We start from the raw sequence: 11,848 nt of genomic DNA on the forward strand, positions 1-11,848 counted from the left end.
GCGAGCATTGTGTCTTGTAGGGTTTCCACTGCTGTAAAGAACTAGAGTAATCACACACCACATTTTGCACAACCAATAGCCCATCACTGCAGAGGCTCCAGTCCCTGTAGGAACATGATACTAGACAAACAATACAGTGAATAAGGTCACTATAAATTCAGACAAATTAGACCACTGAGTGAATTATTACATGATACAGACTTTTTTCATGGGAGTGTAAAGCATCAGACAGGTGTACATGTACGTAGGTTGAAGGCTAAATTGTGCCCAAGTACATTTAATATGCACTGCTTCATTTGAGTTTTCTCTCTATTAAGACCAGAATGATCCAGCAAAGTCAGAATAAAATTCACCTAATAACTAGAAAGAACACTATAAAAGAGCCTAAGCCCTTAGACCAGGATGTATGCCATAGTGTATTAATATGTAGCCTGTAATGTGTTTTGGGAGGCTATATATTATTTGTTTGAATTGTCTCTCACATAATTAACACTTCTCAAATTGTTTATTATAACATGTATATTTTTAAAAAAAAAAAAAAGAAGAAGAGAGGAATAAGTTGTGAACTGAACTGTAATGTGTTAACACTAGGATACTGATTTAACGTTTTCTCTGTTGATACCCATTCAGACACCTCATCTCTGGGCATCTGCTGATACAGAGTGACAAAGACAAAGACAAAAATATGGATCCATCATGGCTGATGCTCCATCCACCAAATAAGGTTAGTATTGGCACTGATACTTATCCGGTGCATCGGATCCATGTATGCTAGCAAATACTGCAAACCACCCACTTCTGGGCAAAAGTGAAAACTCAATGGACAACCCTGATACGGTATATAAAAACCAAGGTTCAACAGGTAACCCAGTTGATTAGGATGTGTCTCTGTCCTAATAGGACACTTCCAAGGTTAAGGTTACGACCCTAGTGCTCGTATAAGGGCCAGATAATAGTCCAAAACGGACCTGGATGCACAGGCGGTTCTGTTTGTACTACATTAAGTGTCTGCATACACAAACATGTTCACACTATGCATGTCTGCGTGTACAGTCTGTGTAGTCATACAGTCAGTCAGTCAGTCCACATGGACCCTCAGTGACATATAATGAAATGAAATAAATGAGATAAATATGAGATAATGAAATGAAATTTCACAAACCCTTGCACCAATGCAGTCAACCCAAGTGCCCCTCAGCCTAAGGGGCAGCAAGTTCTGATCTGGTACCCTCTGGTTGGCCAAAGGTCAGTTTAGATTGGCCCCAGAGTCCCATAACTACCTCTCTGGGCAGCCCAAGTGACTATTTCAGCACTACTGTTACATTGTTGGGACTTGGGCAAAATCCTAAACATAATCTGAAGTAATTCTAATAACCGACCCAGGTTTTTTAAGTGTTTTACAACACCTATGGTCCCCCTTGTGCCTGTGCCCCTCATAGCAACCATCCAGGGCGATGCGTTTTAAGTCAAACCTAACCCTGTGTTACACAGGTGTCTGTTTGTTTTCTATCTTGCTCCTGTGCCTTACCAAGTTTGTGCACATCACCGTTCAGATTTATTGCCTCAGTTGCCTCACATAACTTCTTTCACAGGATACTAAATCGCTAAATGGAACCACTGGCCACTAAGTAGATTTAAGAGACTGAAGAGTGCAATTATATTCTCAGAATCGCTTTTGCTGTAGTTTAAAATCAGAATGAATGGTCATCATGAAGGCCATAGAGTTGTTTTTATATTGTTCATGCATCAATTTGTGCAACAGCTCCAATTTGTACATAAAGCATTCACAATTTCTCAGAATGAAGTTGATGTCTTTGAATTGCTTGTCCAAATAATGGTCCAAAACCCAACACTATTTAATTTCCTCTCACAAATGAAAAAGAAAGATTTAAGAAGCTGAAACCAGAGAAGGTTCAGCATTTCCCGCTTTAACGATTATTACTCAACCATTATCTAAACAGTTGCCGATTTCATTTTCTATCAATTGACTAATCAATTAATCAACTTATTGTTTCAGCTCTACTTGAATGTCTAACAGGCCATTGTTTTCTATCTGTGAAAGGCATTTTGGGGTTAACTAAAATCACATTTTCTAGACTCAACAAATTCATTTTTATTTAAAAGTAAACATATGCTCAAACTCTGTTAATAACTAGGGGAGATCTGTGCTTTGATATTTACTCAATTTATGATAATATTCTGTGTATGGAAATTCTACCAACTTTGCAACAGTATATTGTATAAAACAATGCCCTTCGCCATATTCTACATAGCGAACCTTAAGCACACCATTTTAAACATGGAAGGCCAAAAAACATTCTACAGAGAAGTCAACAAAAGCAACCTCGACATTCTTGTGTAGCATCACAATAGAAACACACACACACAGAGAGAGAGAGAGAGAGAGAGAGAGAGAGAGAGAGAGAGAGAGAGAGAGAGATACAAATCTCACAATAGACAGAGCTTTCCTGCCCAAACAAACAAAACCCTTCATGTTAGAAGTCAACCCAGAACACACAGGAGCAGGTAGCTTGATGGCCGCTCCACTGTTTCCAGATAGATTCACACCGTCAGCTAAATGCAAGGGAAAAAACACAATGAGGAACATGTTCAACACATAAATACATAAAAGACACAAAAAATAATCTACGCTGGAAAGGAATAATCCCCAAAAATGTTATGTGTGAAATGTTTTATTCACATTGAGAACTTATTTGGCACAGCTGACCACTACTTTTCTGTTTGTACTTTTTTTTTCTTCTCTTGATTGTACCCTTTTGTGTGACTTATTATGGGCATCAGTTGCGTTTTTCCCTGGATGCTTTCCTTTTGTATTGTAGGCCTACCATCATTCAGATTTTTCAATTTAGAGTCTTAGAGCCTGCTGTGTGCACCCAAGACATTTCTGGCCTTGATAGAGTGTGCTCAGACATCTTTGGACACCCAACAGATACACAGAAACGTGCACAAAGGATCAACAAAAGTTGGAAATTGTGATGCCTGGTTTGATTGCCTACACACAATACATAAGCGTTTCACTTTTTAAAATAAATTATTGAATGTAAACACTTTTGAAAACATGTGCACCAAATCATGTGTAGCCAGTGATAGGCTTATAAAAATGAACATTCTGTGATTGTACTCAAACGAGTCTACAGCCATGCCAGCAGCTCTGTGAGGCTGTACTTAGGCACAGCAAGGCTTTGAGTTCAATGCCACCATCAGTATGCTGAAACAGAAACATGACAATGCTACATGCTGCTATTTAGCATGTATAATGTTTACAATGTTTACCATCTTAGTTTAGCATGTTAGCATGCTAACATTTACTAATTAGCACGAAACCCAAAGTGCAGCTTAAGACTGATGGGAATGCCATTAGTTTTGCAGACACATTCAAAATGTTGATCTGATGATGGTTCTGGAGGAAAAGAGCAGGGATCAACAAAGTAATTTCAATTCACACTGAGGGAAACATGATGGTCTACATTTTGAGACAATCCATCCAGTGTTCGTTTTTCTTGTTTCACATAAAAGTACAATGTTAACCTGCTGGCAGTGCTGGAAGAAAAGTCAGGGGATCACCAAAGTCAGTAGGATTCATCTACTGGGGACCAGTAGAAATTTCTAAAAAAATAAATAAATAAATAAAAAAAAGATAACAAATAATAATAGTTTATGTAGTGTCCCAAATGATTCTTGGTAATAAGCAAAAAACATGTGTACAGTTGTTAATATAATGACACATTTCACTTTAATTTGCCAAATGCCTGAAAAACATCAAATTGTTGGCTGAACATTTCTTCGCTCTGGGGCCTGTGTCAAGTGTCAGGTTACTTTTTAAATAATCACTTGTTTAAATGCCTGTATTACTAGTAAATTAAACCACTGCACTGTCCTTTTGTTCGGCCAACTGAAATGTGCTAAGAGACTAAAATGTGCCTACTACAGATTTTGCCAAAGTCTACTCTGTGTCTACTCTCAAGGTCCATTTATTAGCTTTCCATCATAATCATACACTCATAAAAATGGACATTGCATTAAATCCAATTCATAGCAATTGAAGAGAGAATTAAAACGGTGCATTAGAGTGGCGAGCCTCAGATCTTTCTCTCAGTAGGTCAGAAATAGTCTCACTGTGACGACGCAGCGTCATGATTGAGATGCCATCTTACTTTTAACAGACTGTGAAGAAAGCCAGACCTGACTATTGTAAGACAGGACTTGACTGACACCTTGTGGACAGTGTTTGTCATTATTTTTGCAGGGCGGCTATTGCGTTGCACTTTTAGAAATGATCATTATCTGACGGAATTAGAGCTACAATATCTTTGATGGTGACCATTTTTTTTAGTAGGGAGCATTATTTCGAGTGCACACGTCTTTTGTCTTCACATCTTTAAATGTAACGACATTCACGTTGACACATTTTACAACATTTATTTCATTTTTCATCTTAAAGCAAAATGTTTGTAAGATGACTGACACCTAGATCTATAACGCCCCCCCCCCCCTCTCTGCCACCTCCCACCTCCTCCTACATTACGTCACTGGGACCCGGTGCATTCGCAGTGAATTTGGGGGATGCAGTTCTCCGTGAAGAGAAGCATGCACATGAAGCAAACGCCGGACAGCCTTTTGTCTTTCATTTTTCTGGTTTGTTTTCATTTCTGTCAATAAAAGTGACACAGCAGGTTAATAGGCGGCACTTCCTTCCGGCTGTTTATCTCGGTGTGTGCAGCGCAAGGCGAGCCAGTGCAGGATCAGATAACAAGGTAACGTTAAGCTTGTTGACAGCACCATCATATCTAGCGTTTTTGGTGTGTGCATTTCTCTTCCTTTATCCGCTCATGTGAAGTGTTGCAGCTGTATGTGGCTGTCTTATTGTTACAGGCAGAGCTGCGTATTGTAGCTGTTAGCTCTGCAGCACAATGCTAAAATACGGAGGCTGATGATTTCCTCTTTAATGTGGCTGGCTGTCAGCAGGAAAGCTACTGCCATGTATTGTAGTTAATGTAAGTCGCCCTTATAGAGGCATTGCAGTCTTTATATCCTGAGTCTGCCAATTACATCGTTGCTCTCCTGACCTTTAATGTCTTCAGGGCCAATGCCTTTATGTTTAGTGAAGCCTAGCAGATGTCCACGTTTGATAGAGCCATATCAACATAATAGTGATACGACTTGTTATTGCTTGGAATAAGGGTAGGCTATCCCGTATCATGATAGAGCTTTATATCTGTATTACACTGATATTACTCTGACATTTTTTTTAAACTTCTTACGCTAGGCCTGAAACTGATTATTTTCGTTATTCATTAATCTATTTTTAAGTTTAATTTAACCGATAAAATGTATCCATTACATGATTCCAGTGCCTAAGTTGACGTCCAAACCCAAAAGGTATTCAATGTACAATGTAATAAAAAAATATAGCTCGAACCAGTCATGTTCTGTCATTTTTTGCATAAATAAATGGCTGACTTGAGTAGTTGAGTCGTTGAAGAATTTTCTAGTGTGCAGCTATATTGATTATTTGCCTTAGCCCTAATCAACAATAATGATCACATTATCGATTCAGATGCATTTGGTTGCAAATGTCATATTGTTGGTTTTTTATCAGTATTGCCAAGATCTCTCCGTTTTGCAGAGCTATTGTATGTTGTTGACAAGCAAGTATGCTAACATTCAGAAGTCAACCTGCTTCAGTTGTTCACATACTTTCTGCCAAAAGTAAGTCGACAAAAGTATGTAGACAACTGAACACAGCAGGTTGCCCTCTTAATGTTCCACCCATTTGTGATTGTTGAACATCTGATTTCTAAACTAATTGGCATTACTATGGAGGTGAGGTCGGCCACTGATGTTTGGAGGCCTGGCACGCAGGACAGAGGCTTCCCCAAACTGTCACCACAAAGTTGGAAGGAAGGCTGAGTGAACAGTGAATGAATCAAATAGTCAGTCGACAGAAGAAGAAGATGATAAGATGTATTTGTCATACATGATAGTAAATATCTTGAGGTTTTGGACTGTTGGTCAGATTAAACAAGACATCTGATAGACTATCACATTTGATAGACAAAAGATTTATCAATAAAAGATTTAGTAGATGAATTGATAGTGAAAAAAAGTTAGTTGGAGGCACCCTATTGTTTAGGTAAGTATCATTGTATGCTGTATGATTTATGATTTCACTGAACTGGAACTAAGGAGCGTAGGCCAAACCACCAAAACAGCCCAAAAACAAGTAGTATGTGAGCAGGTGTGTGCATATACTTTTTTTTCAGATAGGAGGAGTTAACTGCTCAGCCTCACTGAGTTTTCCTTTTTGTGTGTGTTTGTAGGTTTTCTCATCACACCCCACACTATGCTGGGCTGCTTCCTGGGAGGAGGCTGCTGTCCTCTGGTCTGCCTGTTGGCCCTGCTGCTGCCTCTGGTCTCCCTCAGTCACTTGAACCAACATGGGCCCAGGAGCGACGGTGCGAGGGACCGGCCCAAGCTGCTGCTCGTGTCCTTCGACGGCTTCCGCTGGGATTACATCGACCGGGTCCCGACGCCTAACTTCCACCGCATCATTTATGAGGGCGTGACGGTGGAGCGCGTGGAGAGTGCTTACATCACCAAAACCTTCCCCAACCACTACAGCTTGGTGACGGGGCTGTATGCTGAGACGCATGGCATCGTGGCCAACGAGATGTACGACCCCGCTCTGAACCGGTCCTTCTCCATGGAGACCGACAGTATTTATGAGTCACGGTGGTGGGAGGAGGCGGTGCCTCTCTGGGTGACCATCCAGAAAGCTGGAGGGCGGAGCGGGGCGGCTATGTGGCCAGGGTCCGATGTGAAGATCCACGGCATGTTCCCCAATAAGTACCTCCCGTACAATGCCTCAGTGTCCTTTGAAGCCAGAGTGGAGCGGATCATTGAGTGGTTCTCTGCACCCAAAGATGCAGCGGTGGATTTTGGAGTTCTGTACTGGGAGGAGCCGGACGAGAGCGGACACAACCTGGGACCTCAGAATTCCCTCATGGACGTAGTCATCGCCGGAATTGACGAGAAGCTCGGCTTCCTCATGAACGAGCTGAAGAAGGCGGGGCTGTATGAGAAAGTGAACCTGATAGTGACCAGTGACCACGGGATGGCGCAGCTTTCCCCTGATAAAATCATAGAACTGGATGAGTATGTGAGCAGAGACCTGTACACCTGGGTGGATAAGAGTCCAGTGGTGGGAATACTGCCCAAAGAAGGTATCACTGTAAAACATCTGTCACATTCAATGCTGTCATGAAACTTGATTAAAGGTGGAAATGTATTATCATGTAATGTCATCTGTCTTGCAGGGAAGTTTGATGAGGTGTACAGTAAGCTGGCGGATGCAAACCCGAACATGATGGTGTACAAGAAGGAAGACATTCCCGAGCACTTCCACTATCAACACAACATCAGGATCATGCCCATCCTCATAGAGTCCAAGGAGGGCTGGACCGTCGTGCAGAACAGGACTGCGCCTTTCATGCGTACGTATTCAAACGCCATAAAGCTGTGTTGGGATTATATTCTGGTTTGTGGCTCTACACATTAAACAAGGTTTTTGGCAGTTGTTTCAAACGGCAGGATCAGTCTGCTTTAATAATAGCTTCACAGGAGATTTTTTTTTAAAATCATTGAACCAAAGCTAGCGCATGTTATACCAGCTGTAATTAACAGAAATAGACAGATTTTCACTTAGAAACAGCAGGAGTGTGTGGGTTTGAAAGTTTGTCCTGCGCAATTATTTTCTTCAATTTAAATTAAGCAGGTTGTTTTTCAAACGTCCTCTCTTCAGATTAGAGATACCAAAACGGTGTACCAGGCAGAGCTTTTCCATTGGAGCCGCAGCTTTTCCTCCTCTCCTGTTGAAGGCTTGTTGATCAGTAAAATGGCCTGGTCAAGTGTGGCTGGAAGAAAAACCTGCTGACTCTGTCCTCAGTGACAATGTGGTGTTAGACTGCTGAGCTAGATATGTGTAGTATGCTACTATGCTGGATATCAAAAGTTGTTTCTACCATGTAGCTGTTTGATTTATGAGGGATCAATAGGCCCCGGATGATAAAACCATAGCTGTTACTGTCGAGCATTGGCAACTTCTGCTTCTCAGTGCATTACAGGGAAGGCACTTAAGATATATTAGTGTAGACCCAGTGTGAATGACTTGCAGCAATGCTCACATATTTGATGAGATCGGTGTATGTGGACTGGACCTGCACTTCTTGGTGGTTGAAGATTAAAGGTACAGTCAGATGACAGTTCAGCCTTATGAATACACACCTTCTCCCCTGTTTACTTCAATTGAAGATGGAACAACAGATGAATTCAAGCATGCATTTCTTTGTGTTGATGCGATCTCACATCCGTATTTATATTCTTCTTAAGGTGTTGCGTTATGTGTGTCTTTTAGGTTTAACAAACATGTTAAATGCATTTCCTTGATCATGAAACATTTACAAAGCAATTTATATTTTGAAATATTTCGAATCCTGCATTGTTTACTAGCTAGCAGTCATCTTCTTGCCTGCCTTTGGTTAGATTGCGTAACGCGTCGCCCCCGCACTTGCACGTGCGTCCGAGTCATGCATGTGTACAATGAAAACTAAGGGAGAAAAACTTCTCAGGGTACCTTTTTAATAAGTCTTAAATTTGATAAGTCTGAGATACTGAAACCTGATTGGATAGTAGTTGAACCGACTGATGCTGCCATCACAGCCAGCATTGATGAACTGTATTGATTTCACACACAGCGCACTTAGTGAATCCAGTCAATTCTTTAGGAATGTAATTGCACTGATGTATTTTAGGAGCAGTAGTTTGCCAGTCTAAGCGTTCATCAAAAGGGCTATGTGCTTGTGTATTTTGATTAAATTGTTACTGTTGCTTGTGCTTTGCTGTGATTGCTTTAGCAGTAACCAGTCAGCTGGGCCAAGCAGTGATGGTAGTAAATCATCTGACAGAGCAGCAGTGCCAGATTCCATAAATCTCTCTCTGCCTGTAATTCATGGGATGTAGAAACTGAAGATCTACAGATTAACAATGGAAGAATAATTAACATCAAAGCATTGTACCCGTTTATGCAAATATAAATATGTCTTGTCTTTTCTCTCCAGTTGGAAACCATGGCTATGACAACACCTTGCGTAGCATGCAGCCTGTGTTTGTGGCCCGTGGGCCGGCCATTCGGCAGAATTACGTCAAGACTTCCATGCGCTCCGTTGACCTTTACCCTCTCATGTGCCACATCCTGGCCATCCCCCCTCTACCAAACAATGGCTCCCTCTCAAATGTTCAGGACCTGCTGTCCCTAGAGCCAACTCCATCCACGGCACCCAGCATCCCTCCCAGGGCCAACGGGTATTCCTACGCCCCCGTCGTGGGTTCTTTCATCGGTGTGGTGATGGTGCTGGGCTTTCTGATGGTCTACATCAGACAAGTGACGCTCAAACAGCTGCCCTCACTAAAACACAGAAGCAGGGAGATGTCGCAGCCCTTACTGCAAGAGGACTTGCACCTGTAGCTGAAGAAACCGAAGGGATGGCAGACGTAAAAGAAGAGGAGGTATTGCTCCCCAAGGTAGTCCACTCTGTCCAGAAGCATCCCCTAACGCCTCCCTCATACGACTGAATGCCATCGTACTGCTCTTTCTATTAGTCGGAGATCAAGGGAATCTAACCTAATCATGTGTAGAGGTACATCTCGCTTGCTTGCTTGCGTGTAAGGGAAATGTCTGGGGTATGCTTCTGGTGCAGATTTAATCAAAATAATAAACCTTTACATGGGCTTTATAGTGGCTTTGCTTTGATTGTGAACTTTACCTAATATCATCTCATCATTTTCATTGTCACTTATAAGTAAAAAGTCAAAGCTAAGAGTGAAATTATAACCTGTGATTGTAGCAAGTATGAACCTTTGTTGGCCAAAACAACTGACTTGGATAACATAAAGGTGTCAGTATGCTCGAAACAAACTTGTTTTTCTGAAGGGAAAGGTGTTATTAGCTTAACAGCCACAGTCGAAGGTGGGGTGAAAAGCAAGCCATCATAGTGAGGGGCAAGAAGCATAACTACACACACCTTCAGACAATATTTACTCAATGGCATTCTTAGTGTTGCACTCATTTGCACGTAAGAAAACAAGTAAGGAAGTGTGAACGGCAGTAAGGTTTGGAGGGAAGGGGTTTCAGATGTCACCGATCCAAAAAGCATCAAGAACCATACTGACACCTTTACTCCCTGACAGTAACAGTGGTATGGACGGCAGTAGATGTCGTTTGTTCTGCACTTTCAAATCTATGCAATACAGATTTGTATGTCATGCGGTAAAGAAGAAACTAGGTCACGTCAGGGTATCTTGCCACCAATTGTTCTACTTGTGGTCTAAGCACTGAATTAGAAGTTACTCGAAATACAAAAGCTGTGATAACTAAAGTTCAAGTGAAAGTTTCAGGAGATTGGCTGGAGTCAGTGTTATTTTTTTGAATGTTACTTGGAAGCAGATGTTCCACTAAAAACTCACTCCGTGTACCAGACTTCTGCTCATAGGTGTAGGTCATCCCCTGAGCCGTTCACATCACAACCTTGCTCTTTAGTAGGCAGTTACCATTTGCCTTTTAACTTAACGGAGAACATCTCTCTAAGGTGTGCAATCATTTGTGTGTCAGGTTTATTTTTGTAGAGTTTGTGTTTGGAGGGCATTTTTTTGTATAGATGACGTGTACTACCCTTCATAAGTCATAATAACCATGGCCATTTGTTGGTGAAATGTGAAGTGCAATTGTTATTGGTCAGTATTTTGTCTTAGGGATTTTAAGGGTTTGGCTGTTGCTTGGTTGAGAAGACTATTTCAGCATGACTTGCAAGAACAGTTCCCCTGATTTGCACTACAGGATAGAAATGAAACGGAACGTCTTTGGTTGCTTTTTTGGTCATGTATAATTTGCACTTCTTGTTCGTAGTTGCTATTTGAAATTATATTTAAAAAAAAAAAAAAAAAAGTTAGGTGCCTCTTGCCAAAAAGCTTTTTAAATGGCATAATCATAGAAAGTCAAGTAGAATCCAAATCAGCAAATAAATTATATAGTATTTTTCTCCGCATCTTTTAACAAACAATTGGTTACATTTTCTCCTTATGCTTTTAGATGCTTTACTATTGCCCAAAAAAAAGACAGACATCACTGTGATATATACTTTTTACAAAATTTAAATTCATAAATTGAAAGCATTTGTATGGAAATAGTTAATTTTCTGATAGTCTTGTTTTATGAAAGACAAATGTTGTCTGATAATTTTCCCCCAACTTGTTGACGGAGAAATGAAATACATCCAGAATGTTTAAATAATTCATTCAAAATTGTTAGAAAAGAATAAATATTATCAAGTTTATTTCTGTTGATTATTAACTTGGATTTGAACTATGGATAATTAATATGATTTACTAATTAACTATCTTTGCCATGTTGATGCAATTAAAGAGTCTTCTGAAATTAAAAAGGGACTTATGTGAAACTGAGCAGTTTGTATTTTATTTTCTGTGTGTGTATGTGTGTGAGTACGTGTAAGCGTTTGTGTATAATGCCAGGGCTTTCTTAGTCCAGACCATTTATATCTCCACTTTACTCAAGCGTATACCGACAAGAAAGAGGCCAAACAGTTCAAGAGATCTGATTCTGAAGGCTGACAAAATCTATGTAGAAATAGCAACTAATTATTTGGCATACATAAGGATTACAAGTTGTTAGCACTTTGGGACTGTATGAAAATTATTTGGGTGGAGAGCGGGGCTAAACCTTTTGTTTTTAAATAGTAAGGCTCTCCTCGACATT

The 11,848-nt window shown here is 40.6% G+C and overlaps 1 protein-coding gene across 1 annotated transcript; it reads left to right on the forward strand.

The window, feature by feature from the left end:
• Positions 1–4,531: 4,531 nt before the first annotated feature.
• Positions 4,532–11,516, forward strand: enpp5 (ectonucleotide pyrophosphatase/phosphodiesterase 5). The gene is made up of 4 exons (XM_031288120.2): positions 4,532–4,775; positions 6,342–7,244; positions 7,338–7,514; positions 9,138–11,516. The coding sequence occupies exons 2-4, from the start codon at positions 6,365–6,367 to the stop codon at positions 9,542–9,544; spliced, it is 1,464 nt and encodes a 487-aa protein (XP_031143980.1). The 5' UTR covers positions 4,532–4,775; positions 6,342–6,364; the 3' UTR covers positions 9,545–11,516.
• Positions 11,517–11,848: the final 332 nt, after the last annotated feature.

This window comes from Sander lucioperca, chromosome 19, assembly GCF_008315115.2.
Source record: "Sander lucioperca isolate FBNREF2018 chromosome 19, SLUC_FBN_1.2, whole genome shotgun sequence".
Classification (NCBI taxonomy): Eukaryota; Metazoa; Chordata; class Actinopteri; order Perciformes; family Percidae; genus Sander; species Sander lucioperca.